The 18,058-nt window shown below is 48.8% G+C and overlaps 1 protein-coding gene and 1 pseudogene across 1 annotated transcript; one reads left to right on the forward strand and one right to left on the reverse strand.

The window, feature by feature from the left end:
• Positions 1-291: 291 nt before the first annotated feature.
• BCL2L14 (BCL2-like 14 (apoptosis facilitator)) lies at positions 292-13,691 on the reverse strand. The gene is made up of 5 exons (XM_004693273.1): positions 13,238-13,691; positions 8,646-8,822; positions 7,124-7,194; positions 4,194-4,460; positions 292-327 (listed from the first exon to the last, which is right to left on the reverse strand). The coding sequence occupies exons 1-5, from the start codon at positions 13,689-13,691 to the stop codon at positions 292-294; spliced, it is 1,005 nt and encodes a 334-aa protein (XP_004693330.1).
• Positions 13,692-16,284: 2,593 nt separating this feature from the next.
• LOC101632082 overlaps positions 16,285-18,058 on the forward strand; it is a 5,374-nt pseudogene continuing 3,600 nt past the window's right edge.

An 18,058-nucleotide genomic window follows, 5' to 3' on the forward strand; every position in this document is an offset into this window, starting at 1 on the left:
AAAATTAAACCACTTGTCTGTCTGCGCACATGCAAAAGAGGACCTGGGAACCGGGCGCCAGGGGTCAGGAGGAATGCTGCTTCATTCACGAGTGGAGGCCAGCATGCCTCTCCTGAGGCCTCAGCATGCCTCTCTGAGGGCTCCAGATTCACAGGAACGATGGCTTCAAAAACTCCCAAGTGCTCAGTTGCCTTGTATGTGTTCATTTTCTCCCATGGCCTGTGCTGAAGCCCACATGCGCAGGGCTGGAGCTGGACAAAGGGCATTCCAGTCTTCGCACCTCCTGGTGTTTCAGTCCACTTCATGTGATGTTCCAAGTACCTTTCCCTAGGGGAGGAGAAAGAAATGGATTCTTAAAATTCCAAGTGTGATTCGCTGTGGAAGTGAAAACACGTGTGTGACCCTGGTTTCTCACCCCAGGAGTGACCGCAGCTTGGGGACTCTGTGGTTTTGGGGTGGTGGGAGGGTTTGGAAGGGTAACTACCAGTCTTGTGCCAGTAAGGGGACATCTGAAAGGACCTAGGTTGCCCACCCAGGCTCTCTGGGAAAGGGCTTTCATGCTGTTTTTAAAGGTCAAGGGCCCTCCCTGGTGGCACAACGGGTTAAAGCACAGCACTGTGAAGCTGTCCGCAGCCACTGCAGCATGAATTCTATCCCCAGCCAGGGACGTGACCCACGTGGTGCAGCAGACCTCTCCGGTTTCACCCGCTGCTTCCCCTCAGCAGTGTATTTGAGTAGCTCTGTCTGTTCTGCTCCCTACTGTTCTGTTCCCTACTGGTGCCTCTGGTGAATCCTCTTACCTCCTCCACCTCCGGCCTGAAGCATAAATAAATAAATCTTTAAAAAAGCTCAAGAGTGCACCCTGGAAGGCTTATGGCTGCAGGTTACAAGACTTGTTTCTGCTGGACAGTGGAGGGAGGGATGCAGGGTAAATGTGAAGAGTGCACCACGTTGAGGAAAAAGAGCCAAACACTAAGTGAATGTGGCAGCTTGGTTATCAGTCATTGTAGATAGCTGCTAGTCATTCAATTATTTTGTAAAGCTTTTTTTTTTTTTTTAAGATAATTTATGCTTGTAAGAGTTGAGGTGTAGGCCAGAGGTAAGAGGATTCATCACAGACCGTGGAGAGCAGAACAAGTGTATCTAACTGAAATACACTGCTGAGGGGAGCAGCAGATGAAGACAGAAGTCATCTGCTGCTCCCTGACCCGGGGATCTAACTCAGGCTGTAGTGGCTGGCGACGTCTTGGTACCACTGTGTTGGTAACCCCTGCACCGCCAGGGGAGGCACAATTGATTATTCTGTAACCATTGGCCGAGTGGTGTATATAGAAGGAATGGGAACTGTGGGAAGGCCTAACACCAAAGCCTGTCCTCAGATGTTGGTTTCGTTGGGAGGATTAGATGCATCCCGTGAGACACAGAACACTAACATAGGAAACCTGAGCCACTGGAAAGCTTGTGTGTAGGAACAGCTTCCCTTCCAACAGCTCTGAAATGACTCCCACAGAGCCACCGAGACTCTTACGCCAGGGGCTGTGCCTGGAGGCTGCCACCCAGCTCCTCTCTGTCCTGTTTCGGGGGGCTGTTTCAGGTCTCATTGCATGCCTCCTTCACGCTTCCGTAGCTCCTGTCTACCTACTCAAATGTTCTTTCATCAACATCCTTCTTTATTTGTTGAAACTGTCAGTTTGGAAAACTTTGCCCTTTCATTCACCTCCTTCACCCAATTTCCAGCTCTGTGCTCCAGATTAAACCTAACTGTGGCCAAGAGTTTTGATTTGGGTTTATAATGACCTGCAAAAATAAACTAAAATGTTTTGAATTGAAACTTGAGATGGTTAAAAAAAAAATCAGTGCCAAAAATACTTTGAAAATTTCCTTTATAATTGGTACCAAAGAAATTAATCTATTTAACTGGAATAATTTTTCTCTCTAGCACCAACCAAATAAAAAAAATTAAAATATTCTTTGTCTTTCCTCTTTTTGTTCTTAATAGAATGGGAAACATTATTTTTCATAACCATCACTGAATTACTCAAAGCACTTAGTTCAATGGTGTTTTATGTACCCACAGAATTGTGCAATCATCACCTCTGATTTCAAAAGATTTTCATCAACAATAAAATACAGTCACACACACACCCCCCCCCCATTCCCTTTCTCCAGAACCCTTGAAAGCCACTAATCTGTATCTGAATTTGTCTGTCTTGGACAATTCATATGAATGCAATCAGAATGTATCGTGCTTTGATTTCTCTCATTTAGTGTGCTTTCAAGGTTCACCCATCTATCAGAAAGTCATTCCTTTTCCTGGTTGAATAATATTCCACTGCCTGTATATACTACTTTTTGTATATGCACTAATTCATTATGGATGAATATTAGGGTTGATGCTAGTTACAACTAGTCGATGCTGCAATAAACATCCATGTTCATGTTCTCATGTGAACATCTTTTCAACTTTCTTGGCTATTTATCCAACAGTGGAACTGCTCACTCTTTATGTTTGACATTGGGGGAACTACCAAATTATTTTCCAAAGGGGCAGAACCATTTTAACTATCAATGTAGGAGGGTTCATCCTGACCAACACTCATCTTTCAAGTTTAACCATGCTAGTAGGTACCTTACTGTAGTTCTGACTTACAGTTCCCTAAGTTAAAATGAAGGGATCAAGTGGGCATCGTTTCTGTTGCTCACAGGCCATTTATGTATTTTCTTTGGAGAAATGTGTATTCCAATCTATTGCCCCTTTTTATAAATTAGGTTTTTATCTATTGTTAGTTGTAAGAATTCATTACCTATCCTAAGTACAAGTCTTTTATTAGATATATGACTTGCAAATATTTTTCCCCTCCTGTAGGCTGTCTTGATGCTGTCTTTGAAGCATAAATTTTTTTAATTCTGATGAAGTCTAGTTTATTTTTTCTTTTGTTCTTTGTGCTTTTGTGTAGGAGCACTTTTTTTTTTTTAATGGAAATTTGGCTTTTCAGCCACCTTAATTAGATTAACTTGTGAACCAACTGAGAGCTATAACCTCTCTGGGAAAAATATGTAAGCAGGACCAACAATGATGGTGAGTTGTTGTATATAAACATAGTACAAATGGGGAGAGTTGTAGGAGACCAGGGGCTGGTGAGGACTGGTGCTGGAGGGGACAGGAAAGCTTCTGGGCCAGAGGAGGGATGGAAGGGGGTCTTGGGCGGAGGAAGAGTTCAAGCTGGAATGGTGTTATGGAGTCTCTCCTCTTTGTGTGTGTTAAGGTATCTTGAATGTAGATTCAAGAGCCTTGGCAGCCCAGCTCTGCCCCTAAGAGCTATCCTATCTGCTGCAAATGTGGGAAGTAGGAAGTGGGTGAGCACTGTCAGCCCCTTGATCGGCTTTCCTTTCCTTCTTGAGCCCAGAGGCTGGACCTGGGCCATGCTGGCCATGCCTGGAGCAGACTCAAACCTGCTGCTGGCCCTTTGGCCATTCTCAGGGTAAGAGGGCTGAGGTCATGCAGAACCAAGGCCGGTCCTCTTTAGGAGGGCTGGAACAGACAGGGACGCCTGGGCCTGCTGAGGTTAAGGCTCTGGGTGAAGCATCTTGACCAGCTTGACCTCAGGAAGTCATTTGAACATGGCCATTTTAAGGAACTCTTAAGGAATGGGGATGAAGGGTGGGGAGCGGCTGAGGTCTGTTTTGCCTGATGCCAGGGAATGAAAAAAGATAGAAATGGAACTGTGTGTTTTTAGTTTGTATCCACATGTCCCTGTCAAAGTGGCTGGGTCAAGGCAGCAATGAGAAATGTTGGGAACCTTGTAGCTCATCCTGGGGAGTCTCCCAACCCCCTGTCAGCATCTGTGAGGACAAGGGACCGTCTGTCTCCCCGTCTCATTGCCAGGCTTCTGTTGCCTGAAATTGGTGAAAACAGAAATTCCATCTCTAAACATTTCCTATCTGAGCATCTCTTCATTTCCTGTTACATCAGATCAGTCCTTCTTTCCCCCTAGGAGCTCAGTAAATATTTATTGATGATGAAGATAATCACTAAAAATATGTTCCCATTAATGGGATAAATCACTTGCCACTCAAGTGTCCTAAGCCCATGAGAACTGCTTTACCACTGTGTTCCCTTCACTTAAAGGAAAAGCTTTCCATTCTATCTGCCCTGAGTTCAGACCATTCCTTCTTTGACAGGATGCACTTACCCATCCACCATGCTGCTGGACCCAGGGCGAGAAGTTCTCTTTCAGGTACTTGGTTCCAAAGCCCAGCACCCTGTTCATGGGGTGGTTGTCGATGGCCGTGAGTTTGGCCATGACATCTATTGCAAGAGCAGCCTTAAAGCTCTGAGCTTTGACCTCGGACTCTCCCCTGGTGTCCACACCCTGGAGGAACTGGTCCGTGATGGTCTTGAAAACAGAGTAGGACAGCCCGTCCTGGAAGCTGCTCATCAAGCTCTTGTCTCTCCTCAACTGTGTGCAAGAGAATAAGTGTTAGGATCAGCTTGGCCCAGGCAGGCCAATACCCAGTCACATCAGCATTAAAACAGAACACCTCAGGTCCTCCCTGGTGGCGCAGCAGGTTAAAGCACAGCACTAAGAAGCTAGAGCCACTTGAACATGAGTTCCATCCCCGCCTGCCCCGGAGGTGACCCCCATGGAGCAGCAGACCTCTCCTGACCCGCCAGACCATTGATCCTCTCAGCACTGTACTTCATCAGTCGGCCTGTTCTGCTCCCCCACTCTGTCTGTGCTGAATCCTCTCACTGCCCCTGTGCCTCTGGCCTGTACCCCAGTTCTGTATGCATAAATAGATAAATCTTAAAAAAAAAATGTTCATTGATGTTCAACTGAGTTTCTCTGAGCACTTAGCGCTGGGCTGGTGATGTGGATGGATGAAACTGGAGCTCACAGGTTAAGGGGGGTGGGGGGGCAAAGGGATATAAAGGTGGTGGGAGAAGAGGGTTCGTCCATCTCGCTAGCTCTCAAGAAGAGAGAAAAAAGCACGAGTATACCTGAGAACTTGTCCACTTGAATATTAGGTCAAATGTCATGATGTTGATTTTTCATTTAAAAAATTGGCTATAGAAGTACTGGTTGACATTGTTGTTAGGATTTTAGAAATATAAGATCCTCGCTGTGGGTGTACAAGGCTCCCTTCAAGTTAGACAAGGACAGAACACTAGATGACACTGGAGCAACAGGTCCACATCCTGAGGTGTGACAGGAAAGCCGGGAGCCTGGGGCTGGGCAAGCTTGATGGATTTGCCTTGTGTCCCAGGGACTGATCAGTGGGGCGCCTTGTTAATAAGACTGGAGCCTTGGGTGGGGTGGAGAGTATATCAGCCATTCATCCTCCCTAAAGCCCTAAATCCAGTATTCAGTTTGACCCAAACTTCTCTGTTTATAATAAAAAGTCTAAGCTCTAGCTTGAGCAGCCCCTGGCTGTTTCCTTATCACATGATGTTGCTGACACAGCACCTCCTTTCAGGTGTGGTCACTGTAGCGCGCACCCCACCAGAGCACCCCAGTCCTCCACCACATCCATTGTGCTCCCCCCCACCCCTTCTGGGTGCCTCAGTTCTATTGTACCTGGCTCTGAGAGTCTCAGGGGGTGCAGGGTGCATGCACTAGGGGGTGACGGGGGTGAGTGACCTTGCAGGCTCTGTGGCCACTACTGGGGGTTGGTGGGGGGGGGGCATCATTTCATTTTTCTATCTCACGCAGCACAAATCAGACCTTCCGCGTGTCCCTCTACTGGAGAAGCAGAAGGAATAGCAGTCATGTTTTCGACATAAAATAGTAGCCCAGGTCATCAGGAGGTGCTGTTGCCTGGCATCAGGCAAAGCAAGGTTTTTAAAAGTTGTAATTTGGGGGTGAAGAGGAAGCTATCTCATCATAACCTGAGGGCTCACCAGCATCGCCCTCCTCCCCGCCCCCCCGTCCCTGGCCTCCCTGACTTCCTATTACCGTCATTGGGTAGAGGCAGGATAAGAGGTCACCATGAGAGCCTCAGCACCTCGAAGCTAGTGAAGAGGCCTCTGGGACAGCAAACAGGTCCCTCCCAGGTTGGGTTTTGAACTGTTGGCTGGTTATGGGCAGCTGCTTGAAGAAGCTGCCACAGGAAGATCGTTCCTCTCCAAGGCAGCTCTGAGCCTGGATGGTCAGTCCTGGGAGCTAGAAAGTTCACCCGACTGCCTGTAACTCCTTTGATGCTCCTTCTGGAGGGAGGCAGGGAGGCCCTAACGTCACATTCAAGCTCCACTTCCTGCCCCTGCACCCCGCCTATGACCGCCGAGGCCTTCAGCTCACATCTCTCTCTGCTCTAGTGGGACCGAGATCCCTGGTTTCCTCAGTTTCCCATTCTGCACCATGTCCCATATCTTTCAGCCTCCTCGGAGGGTGGCTGGGGGCTGAGCCCAAGGTGCTCCTGCAGAAGGGACCCAAGCCCAACAAGGGAATGGTCCCTAGACTGTGCCTGATGGTTAGAGCTCAAGAGGACACAGACTGTGGGTTACAGAGACAGGGAAGAGGTGGTCAGAAGCCCCGGTGACTTGGGTGATGGTGTGTGCTCCCCAAGTCTCAGACGCTCCTGATTGGAATGATGGTCTCAATCTCTAACTGGCAGGAAATCCAAAATTCTCCGGGTAACACAAATCTGCTTCCCCGGCTGAATGGCTAAGAGACTGAGCACAGAACAATCCAGCAACTCAAGGCGGGTGGGGGGGATTTCAGAAAGGACTTGCCTCAGAGCAGCTGTGGACACAGATATCCAGGCTGCAGGGCAAATGCAAGAATCTAAACTTCACTGAGGATCAGTTACATGGGGAACAAGATTAATAATTCTATTCAGCAGATTGTAATTTATTGGTGCTTTTTCTTACAATAACAAAGTAACTTTCTTCATTTCCAAAAATTCCGAGAAGGCTCCAGAAGGTTTACTTATGTTTTCCAAAGTGATTCATTTTTGAGTTGCTGCCAGTTTGAAGAATTTTGACTCCAAGGGAAATAAAATTTAGGACTAAGTGGAAACCAGAACTTTGAGAAGGAGTGAGGTTGCAACCTGGAATACAAGTCCCTCCTTGAGTAGCAGAGACTGGGCACAGAAAGAAATCACATTTGTTTGAGTGCCATACCTCTCTTTCCAACTGATCCCCTGAATGTTTCAACACCTCAACGATTTTGGTTATGACTTGGTCATCTGCATCTGCCAGGGGGAAATTCCAGTTATTCCTTTTATGAAAAAATATCTTGAATTATTTCAGTATCAACACTTGTAGCCTGGCTAGGGAGTGAGGAAGTGTGCTTAGTTTGTAATTTTTTAGTAAATCACATCTGCCTTTGCCTCCGCTGAGGAGGCACAGAACATTCCAGAGACCCTCTCTGCCAAGTCCCTCCTCTTCTTTCCTCACTCAGCCCCAACCCCCACCTTCCCACCTCACTGCAAAATTCATTACTATATTTACGGGAATGTTGTTGAAGACATTAGTTCCACCACCCTTGAGCCTGTCTCCAAAGACAGTTATGAGAATTTCCTCTCTGGTCTCTGGGATTTTATGGCCCTTTTTCCAGATGGACACCATAAATCCCCTCCTGGAGAGGGTCTAGTCTCCCCGACTGGCATTTTAGCCTCTATCCTAAACCCACCTCATCTTCCCACACTTGATTCCTTTTTACCTTATTTTTCAAATTTGAGTCTTCTCTTGTTAAAATGTCGACCAGGTCTTTACAAGATGGGGTATGAATGAGCTCAGGTGGCAGCGGTTACAGATGCTGTAATTGGTGTGTGTGTTGGAAGGGGGAGGCAGGGTGGGGTTTTTCTGGTCTCAGACCTTGCTAACAACTAAACATGAGGAAACGGTCTTTGCATTGAACAGAATCCAAACAGAGAGGGTCAGTGACTGAGAAAACAGCATTTGTAAGCTTAAGACACAGACCCTGAAGCTGGAGTCCTCATACACGCCTGGGACCGGAGGGCAAGCGAGGACCTTCCGAGGACTCTGGCTGCGCTGCCCACACCCTCCACGGACAGGGAACACCACCAGCCAGGAGAATGGGGTGTTGCCCTCACCCCTGCTCCTCTCAACCCTACCCTTAAGAGCCCAGAATCCCCACTTGCCCAAGAAGATCTGCAGTTTCAGTTATGTGGCGGTTTTGCTCACAACTGGCCCACACAGGTCACTCAGTTCTGCTTCGTGCGTGGTCTGCGCCAGACCTGACAAAGCCCTGCCTTCTCCTCGGAGCTGCTGTGAGGGCCTCGGGCCCTGGGGCTGATGCTCCGCCTGACCTCGCCTTCCCAAAAGCAAACTGGTCCTTGGCCCTTGCTGACGCGATGAAATCAAACACTGCGTTTCTCCCTGGACAGGGCTGAATGCACACTCTGTACGGCCTCCCCTCCTTCAGCAGGAGATTTTCTTCTGACTTAGCCTCGAACTTGGCACTTGCTTCGGTCTGCCGGAGCCGCCCCGCTGGCGTGGGCTGCGCCCCCAAACCACAGCGCCGTGTCTCTATCTGCTCGTTGCTGGCAGGACCTGAGTCTAGGTCAGCGGAACCCCGGGTTGCAAGGTCTGAGCTGAATGAATACACAAGTGCACCGGATACCCCTGCCAGTCAACATAGTCCCCCCCCACCTCAAGAAACACTCAGGGGGGAGCTTACCTTTCTTAACACCGGCTGGTCTGGGCTGGGACCCCTGCGATTGGAAGTTGAGACTCCGCAGTGAAAAAGACTTTTTGGGTTCAGATGATCCTTGGAGGTGGAACTCTTCCGGCGGTGGCCAGGAATAAACAATTTCAGCAACTCGGTTGGCAATGGAAACAACTTCAGGGGCCACAACTGAAACCAGACAAGATGTGCTGAGAGGCTCTCCCTGGAGAAGTTGCCTCGCTCCGTGGTGTGCACGCTACGGGAAGACCAGCCCTGGCTGGAGAATGTGGGGGAGGGAGAGCGTGTGTGCAGGGGGTCCCTGGCAGTGTCTGGAAGCCTGGTGGTATTTACAGCAGAGTGTTGTCTTCCCCAAACAACTGTCCTTTTTTAAGTCTTGCAAAATCAAGGTGCCCCCACATCCCTTTTGTTAGGGTATAGAAGGGTTTATTTCGGTTTCTGATTGAGTGATCACTCATTATGCTTTTTAAAAATTTTTCTCTTTTTTGGATAGTCTAGGTAGTCTGGAGAGCTGGTCCCTGTGTGCATAGGAGGGTGCTTGGGGGTGGGACTAGACTTTGGGGATTCATCCCTGAAGAAACAGGGCTATTCAAGGGCTAACCAAGTAAACGTGGATGTTCACTGCAAGTAGAGTCACCTGTTTTCACTCCCCCATGTCTCCTGGGAGATGTCTGATTAAAATGAACAAGGAAGCATATACAGCCCCAAAGAATCTGTAATCCAGGGAAAGTCATGTCCTGTATTTCTATACATCATTATAGAATAGAGTTCTTTGAGACATTTAAATGGGGTTGGTCCCGACTGTCATATTGCCCCTGGTGGCTGGGGTCCGGTGGAATGGACAGCTGGCTTTTGCCTGGTGGTTCACCGGGAGGAAAATTTCCATTAGCGATTGTTACTAAGTTCTTAACTTTTAGAGGCTTCTACAAGCTCTGTCTTGGCTGCCACATGAAGCAGTTGTATCGTGGTATTTGAAGAGTGACACTATTTGACTCAACTGACTTAAACAAAGACTGGAGTGAGGTTTGGTCTGGGAGGGTGGTGTGCCTAGGACGTGACCAATCAGGATGGATGAGAGGCCAGGCCTGGGTCCCCAGAGGAGTTATACCACAATGAAAACAGGTGTGGACACCCTACGGTGGAGGCTTCTGATGCTTCCTTCCTGGACTCACCCCCAGGGGGGAGTGTCACCCTCTGAGTGCTCTTGGAAGTGTCCTGGAAGTGAAAGCTCAGTCCTTCACCCCTTTTTATATAAACAAGGCATCCATTAATGGGCCTCTCGCTTTCCAGCCACAGAGTTCAAACCCAGATAAGGCGTGCAGTAGAGAAGAATCAGTAATTTCAGGGGAGAACAATGTCTTTCCTTGTATTTTAACAACCAAACCAAATACACTTTCCAGTTTAAAATCACCTTCATATAGCCAACCAGCCTCTTCACCACTGGCCCCCATGGCCCCTGCAAGGTGATGGCAAGAGGCTGGGCCCCCAAGCCACTGAGCTCCTTCCTCCTGTGTCCACAGGAGACAGCAAGGGCAGGCTTCCATGTTTAACCTGTGCGTCTGCCTAGGGTGACCGGCACACGGCTGTCCCTGAGTCATGCTGGATCCATCTTGCAGGTGATGACCCTGAAGGCAGTGCCTCCTTACCACCACCCCACCTATGGCAGACAGCCCCCCTTAGCCGCCCCTCCCCCCTTGTCCACCAACAGCATGGACTCCGGGTCCTGCTGGGCAGTGATGGGCAGATGCTGGGCAGTGATGACTGCTGGTAATGAGTGAGCAGTGCAGAGGACACGTATGCAGGGAAGATGTCAGCAAACATGCTGATCCCAATGAACTAGATCTCATGTGTTTCCTATTTTAAATACGTTAATTTTAAAATATATAAAAAAGAAAGCTTCCCTTCTTGTGAGAGTGAGTCTAATCTGATAGACAAGGGAAAGCTGGATGAGGGTGTTTACAAAACAGAAATATTGGTCATCTCTTGGAGTCTATTTGGGGGGTTGGGTCATGGTGGGGCCACTAAAAACGAGCTAGGGAGGTGCCTTTCAACCTCTGGCCTAAGACATTTGTTTTCAAAAGCAGTTTGGGAGAGATTTTCAATGGCAGAGGCCACTACTCCCTTGTTGCAAGAAGTAGCCAATGAAATATAAGGAAGTGGGTAGAGTTTCAAGAAAGCTCTCTCAAAGAGAGCTTTGGCCTTCTATTTTTTTTCCCTCCCTGCTTGGAATGCAGCTACGATGGCTAGAATCCCTGCAGCCACCTTGGGATATAAGATCAATTTGAGGTTGGAAGTCATTAGCCGAGGGATAGCCAAAGAGGATGCCCTGGTGACTGTGAACTGCTGAATCAGCCCTGGACCCTCCAAATTCTGACCTTCTTTTATGGGAAAGAAAACTAACCATTACACTGTTGAAGTGATAGCCTTGTGAGTTTTCTACTATATGCTGATGAACCTAATCTTAACTACAATCTTCCCTAAATTGCTGAACCACAGCTTCTAAAACAACCAGTTTTCTACATCCTACAGCTTCTCATTCATTGATTTTGGTCTTGGGACATAACTTCCTAGTTCTCACCTAGCTTGGTGTTTGAATGTCGGGAAGGGCAGCGCCAGGCTAAATTGTGATCTTCATTTAAAAGTACCCAGACAATTGGGCCTCCCCTTGTGGCACAGCAGGTTAAAGCACAGCACTAAGAAGCTAAAGCCATTTCCACATGAGCTCGGTTCCGCCTGCCCTGGAGGTGACCACATGGTGTGGCAGACCTCTCCTGACCCGCCCGCTGCTCCCCTCAGCAGTGTACTTCTCAGTCAACCTGTTCTGCTCCCCACTCTGTCTCTGGTGAATCTTCTCTGTGCCCTTTGCACCTCTGGCCTGTACCCAAGTTCTGTATGCATAAATAAATAAAATCTTAAAAAAAAAAAAAAAAAAGAACCCTGACAAAACCAACGGATCAGCTCTGATTTATATGTGGCAAACAGAAGTACAATGAGACGTTCTGGTGGGTGCCAGGCAATGGGAAACAATGAACCACTCATGTAAGTTAATAAACGAGAGGAAAAGGCCTGGAGGGACTATAAACTGTCCTAAAAACATTCACATTGAAATCTCCTTAGGAGATCCAGGTATCCCCTGCTTTTGAAAATTTAAGTTAATACCACTTGGCTTTAGCAAACGAACGATATTAGCACACCTTTTCACTGACAGAGGAAACTGCAAGACACTGTTTCCTTTTACGACAAAAGCCGCAAGGTGCGCACAGCTCAGGGGTGCTTTGCGGCAGTTCTGGAGAATCGCGGCTCCAGGAGATGCGGGAGGCTCCGGCTGGACATCCTGCTCCTGCCTCTGTGAGTGTGGTCTTGGGTTTTCTGCCTAACGCCATGATTTGTAGGTTCTATTTTGGGTTTGAGAATGCTGAAAAATTGGCCATGTCAAGGAACGGTGATTGTCTTGCCACCATCTCAGGTTAGTGTGTTTGGGAAGTTACTTTCAGGTAGCAGGGGAAACATGCCCACTGTTTTTAGGGGCACCTTCGTCACCTCTTTTCTGTCAACTGCGTGTGCATGTGGCATTCAGCCATCGACATTATCCTCTACATGCTTTTAAAATTTAAATTGATGCCTCTGTGTTACATAGTCTCCCCCCCAACACACAAAGATTATCTTTTAAAATTAAAAAAAAAAAAAAAATACATCACATCGGTGGTACCAAACCACAGAATGTCCTTTGCCCAGGAAGGCAGGACAGATGCAAGCTTACAAAAGCTTCCAGTCTCCAGGCAAAGTCTAACAGGGATAGTCAGGGCCTCCTGCTCCGGGCCTGCAGGCCGGGTGTTTGCAGGAGCCCAGCTGTCTCAGCAGAAGCAGTGCATGGGCTGTGCCTGCCTGGGGCCTGGAGGTTTCCTTGACCATCCTGAAGGATCTAAACCTGGCGCCGCCTTCTTGTCCAGTAAACCAGAGGCTGCATTTTCCGTTTGAAAATTGAGTCATTACTGCCACCTGTTGACTAATTGTCGACTTGTTGCCAGCAAGGGGCGGTGGGTTCCTGCTCACACCGGGCCCAGGCCCTGGGCGAAGACATCCGGTGAGGTGTGTGTGCCTTTCTCTGATCAGGCCCTTCGCTAAAGTGTCTTATTCTATGTCATGTGTCCCACTCAGGGCAGATGTTAAGATGCTTCTCAGTTCTTTTGCTTTAGTAGCACAGTTTACACTTTGCAAAGTATTTTTGTCCATTGTGATCCTATCTTGTTTTCTACCTTAAGCGGCAGGGAGGGTGGGAGACCCCAATATACTGCTGAAATGCCGAGGCTCGGAGGGGAAAGTGGCTTTACAAAGGGTGGCAGCCTCAGCTGTCGCTTGTCTTTGATCCCTGGGAGGGGGGGGGTGCGATCAGGAATTTGGGCAACAAACATTTACAGACAGTGGAGCCAGAAAACCAGTTCTGTCCCCTTCACTGTCATTTTTGAGAAAAGCTGGGCAGTTACTTTCAGATAAGTCTGGGCCTGGGCTAGGGTGGGGACCCTAACTGAGGGAAAGACTTGAGTCCTGTGGGCATAGGGATTCGATTGAGGGAGACGCACACTTACCTTCCTCCACCACACGCTGCTCCACGTTCAAAAGGGAACTGTACCGTGGCTGACTGCAGGAGGTCCCCTCACTCTCGATTCCTGGGCCTTTAAACTGGGAGGTAGGAGCGCTCTGGAGGGTGGGCACACTCTGGGAATCTTCCTCCCTCTCTATCACTCCAAACAATGTTCTCCAAGAAGACTTCTTCTTGGCAAGGTTGACAGACTTCTCAGTGGATGGGGAATTTCTGCAGTGCCCTGATACCTGTGTCCATGACTCACTGGGTGACCTGCTCCCCAGCCCCAGCTGCTGGGACCGACTTCTTGTCCTCAGCAGCTTCGGCGAGAAGACAGAAGTCTTTCTTTTGAAGACGTAGTGTTGGACGTAGAATTCCAGGATCTTGAATTCGATGCTGGTGGAGTCATCCTCGTCCAGGGGGATGTCCTCCAGGTCACTCCTGCTGGTGGTGCCCATGGCGGGGCTGAAATGACAAGGTCCACATGCATCCTTGGCCTGCGGGCAGCCTGCTCGCGCAGTCAGAGGCCAGGTGTCTCTCAGGACAAGTCTATGCAGCTCCCATTCTACGCATGCTGGGAGGCAGGGAGACATTAGAGATGGACAAGTGGGTGCTTTCTAAAGGTTCAGTGTCACAGGGATGGGGAGAGGGACAGGAACCTATTGACAGGTTTAACTCCAGGCTGAGTGAGCTGGGAAGGGGGACAGAGGAGGAGACAGGGGGTGTAAGAGATGCAAATAAAAGGTGGGTAAAGACCCCCTTTAAGATGGAAAGGGTTTATCTGGGAGGGTGGGATTTGGGCTAAAACAGCACAGGACAGGGGGAGATTATAGGTGAATTTAGGGTGTATTTGAAGAGCAAGGAGAGAATTAGTAGAGGTCTTTGGAAAGCTTTTTGAAAGCTCACTTTATACCACTTGGCTTTTAGGAAAAGACTTACATTAGTACCGTTTTTGTTAACCAAAATAAACCCCAAGAGGACTTTCCTTTTCACAACACAAGCCAGGAGGTGAGCACAGCACTCCCTGCCTGCTTCCCAGCAGCCTTTTCAAGGCAACTGCACCCCAAGCGACAGTTCCTGAGTGCCTTGGGGGAATAACTTCTACCGGGACACACACATCTTACCATCCTTCCTGTACTATAAGTTAGTATGGATTTGCGTTACTTAGTATGATTTGTATGTCCTTTTGGGGGGTCTGAGAATGCTTGAAACTTTTCCATATAAATGAATGGTAAATCGCCTTTTTGAATTTCTCAGGAACTCTCCACTATCAAACAGCTGGGGGGGGGAACCGCCTTGGGACATATGAGCAACAGGACGTGGCGGGCTTTGCCAGCGCCTTGCACAGTGCCTGGTACCTGGTAAGTGGTCCATAAATATTTGGGAAATGCCACAAAATCATTATAGAGCTGCCAGATAAAACATAGGATGGTTAGCCAAATTTGAATTTCTGATCAACATCAAATAATCTTTTAGTATCAATACATTCCGAGTACTACACGGGACATGCTTAACTGGAAAAAAAACTCACCTGTTTAGCTGAAATTCAAATGTAAGTGGGCATCCTTTGATTTTATGCAGTTGAGAACCCAATGATGAAAGATGTGGCTGAGAACTATTGAGACCTGAGGACAGTGGGACAAAGGCTGAACATGAAAGACTGATATCCGTAAAAGAATAAACCAGAAAGGGAGGCCGGAGTGAAACATGCGGTCAGATCATGAGTAAGGAGAGCTGAGTAAGGGGCTGAGCAGGCCAGAGCTGGAATGTGCCCCATCTGCAGTCCCTCATCCCAAGTTAGGGGAGTCTGGGTGCTGGAGGCAGGAGCTAAGTCCTTGGCTGGAAGGGTGAGCAGTTGCCTCAAGCTATTATGCTTCTGAAGGAGCATCCTTGTAAGCTGGGGAAAACCCCAACTAACACAGTGTGGAGCTTTAACGCTGCATGCACGTGTTGTGTGTGTGCCCGTGTGTGTCCAGGTGCATGGGCGTGCATGCACGTGGCCGGTGTTTGCTGCAGTGAGGAGAGGTTGACTGCTTGCAGAAACAACTTTGCTAAGTCCTGATTCAGGAACAGCATCAGAAAATGGGGGAACCCGCTGAGGTCGAGTGAAAGTACACAGTCCCTCCTTTGTGAAAGGGGAATTTTTTGTTGTGTTAAGGGCTAGAAATGAAGCCAGTCCTTGGCCCAACCCTTGGTAAGGCCAAGGGTGAGGGAAAGTGCAAAGCCCAGCCCTGCTCAGGCCCTGGTAGGGAAACCCCATCAGCCACCCACGAGGTGGCCAAGGAGGGGTCCTGACCAGGACCTAGAAAGGGTTCAGACATTTGAAATGCTGTTAACCAGTGTAGCTCTTCCCTGCCATGCTAGTTATTCTTTTCAAGCAGCAGTGAGTTTATCACCCATTGCATTCCTTTCTGTGGAAAGGAAAAGCCCAACTGCTGGAATTAAAGACACTTTAATACCATAGCATAATAATTTATGCTTGTGTTTATACAATAGAAGCCCTGGGTGGGGCTGGGTGGGACGCTACAGGAAACGTTGTGAGGCCTATTCAAGTTCAAGGTCTCACCCCTATTCTCCCCAGGCCAGGTCTACACCCTCTTTCTTATCTCTAACAAACCTGACCGACCAGGATTCTCAAAGGCAAGGTTACAGAGCGTCTTTCACAGCCTCTTCCTGGCAGAGGGCTCCTCTTCCCTACCCCCAAAGCTTCTAAGTGGCCACAGCCCTCGGGGTCTCCCCAGGAGGTTCTGCTGGGAAGCAGAAATAGCACCGAAGCACCTAAACTCCCGCCATCACTAGACACGCCTTCGGGACTTTGCTAGCTCTGGACTTGCATGTTTAGACTCAGGTCCACCTGCAGCCGCAGGTGAGGGTCCGGCCAGAGGATGAAACCAGCGGGGTGTGCGGTGTGCGCTTGTGGTTTGCTGCAGGAGCTGTAGGGAGCTGTAGGGACGAGGCTGCAGCGGCCTGGCAGGAGTTAGGCTCACTCTGCAGCACCCCTCAGGCAGGCTCAGGAAAAGCCATTGCTCAGCCCACGTGCGCGTATAACTCATGGGGACACTCATTCCTGAGCAAATTATGCGCCGTCTGGTTGCCCTGAGCTTCCACCAGCATCCCGATGCACTCATCCGGGCTCCTCGCGGCCCCCCCATTCCCCGCCCCTCCCCCCAACGCCCCGCAACTTGTTTGTCATCTGTGAGTAGGATGTGTGGAGATTTAGGAGAATGTCTGACCATCCCAAGACCACTCCCTCAGACAAAGCCTCGGGATGCATTCATTGAACAGAAGGACCAGGACTCTGTGGAACAGAGGGGCAAGAAAGTCAGACAGGGGGAGATTTCTGGTAGGATATACCCCATCCTACCTGCGCTGAATACTCGGGGGGTGACGCTGGGAGTCTGCCAGGACGACACCTGGTGCCCCGGTTCTCACAAGGCGCTCGGGACTCTGGCCTCCACCCAGGACTCTGTCCAAGGCCAGTCCCTGCTCTGGGGAGGAGTCACCATCTCCAGGGGACAGTGGCAGGCTGGGCTACCCTCTCACACCTTGTCATGTGCTCAGAGGAGATGCAGAAAGTGCAAAGCTCCAGCGAATCGCAGAGTCATAACTGAACTATCCAGAACCTTCTGGAGCAAAGGAGAAATGAAAGAGAAACCCAAGTAACGCTCTCCCCTTTCTTAGAAACCCCAATAAAACTATAGATTTCGTTTGCATCCTGACACATCCATCCTAAGAACTCTTCAGTAAACTCCTTTTTCCGGAACTGGATTTCTCATTAGCACAAGCAGGACTGAGCACCACCCGTGGCCCACATTGTCTGCTGACAATGAAGTCTGGGGTTACCTGGTCAGTGATTCTCTGCTTCTGGTCAAGTCAGGCTGTCCCTAAACCTGAGTACTTGTCCAGGAGTTGGAGGAGGAAGCCAAGTCCTCCTGGCCTCTCACTTACGAAGGCTGTCCGAATCCAAGCCTCCCTTCAGGACGGCCTCTTCAGATTTGGAACGAAGGTTGAAGTGGCCTTGGAAGGGTGTGTCACTTCCTGTTTAAGCCCCACCTCCAGCATTTTTACCAAAGGAGGGGCTGACACTTTTCCCCTGTAAGTTGACCGAAAAGAATTCTGAGTCCTTAATCAAGGATTTTCCTCTGTCCTTTGAGACAATGGTTTGGGTGTTTTCCAGAGAGTCCTTTACTTTCTTTCCATTTTATCAGTTTAGCAAATGTTTACTGACCACATCACAGGTGACAGGCACTGTGTATATTTCTAACACAACCCACAGACAGGCAGGTGTTACAATTCCCATTTAATAGACAGGGAAACGGAGGCACAGAGAGGTAGAGAATCTGGCTAGTGGTCCCTTATCAGCTGAGCTGAGCTTCCAATCCTGGTGTTTCTGGTTTCACATTCTATCATGTGACAGCTCCCATGAGATTCAAAGATTGGATTCAAATGGAACCCTGAGGGAAAACTTTAAAGATGGACTCTCACGCCAGCCAGAGCAAAAGCCACAAACACTCAAAAACCTGAGGTCACATTTTTAGGGATAGAACTCCCGATGCACAGGAGAGAAGAAACAGTTAAATGGAGCTTGTCCTGTCCAGATTCTTAACTGCAGTAGTTCTATACAGCCATATCTGTGCCCATGAAACCTAAGCCTTGGCTGGGGAAAGGGGAAGAAGGAAGTATGAATGTTAAAGGGGAATTAAGCTCCATAATAAAAGTAGGAGGAAAATGGTCATTTAAATACAAGCCAGACAGATCCAGGAATGGAATGGACAGTAGTTGTGGGAAAGTCAGTTCTTTGGTGATTCAAAGTGACTTTTCACAG

Source organism: Condylura cristata, unplaced genomic scaffold (assembly GCF_000260355.1).
Source record: "Condylura cristata isolate star-nosed mole 26May11 unplaced genomic scaffold, ConCri1.0 scaffold00036, whole genome shotgun sequence".
NCBI lineage: Eukaryota > Metazoa > Chordata > Mammalia > Eulipotyphla > Talpidae > Condylura > Condylura cristata.

Coding starts and splice junctions, on each gene's coding strand:
- BCL2L14 (XM_004693273.1), bottom strand. CDS start 13,691: ATGGGCACCACCAGCAGGAGTGACCTGGAGGACATCCCCCTGGACGAG. Junction 4,461..7,123: donor GGGATCAGTTGGAAAGAGAG/GTATGGCACTCA, acceptor TCTTGCACACAG/TTGAGGAGAGACAAGAGCTT. Junction 328..4,193: donor TCCAGCAGCATGGTGGATGG/GTAAGTGCATCC, acceptor CTCCTCCCCTAG/GGAAAGGTACTTGGAACATC.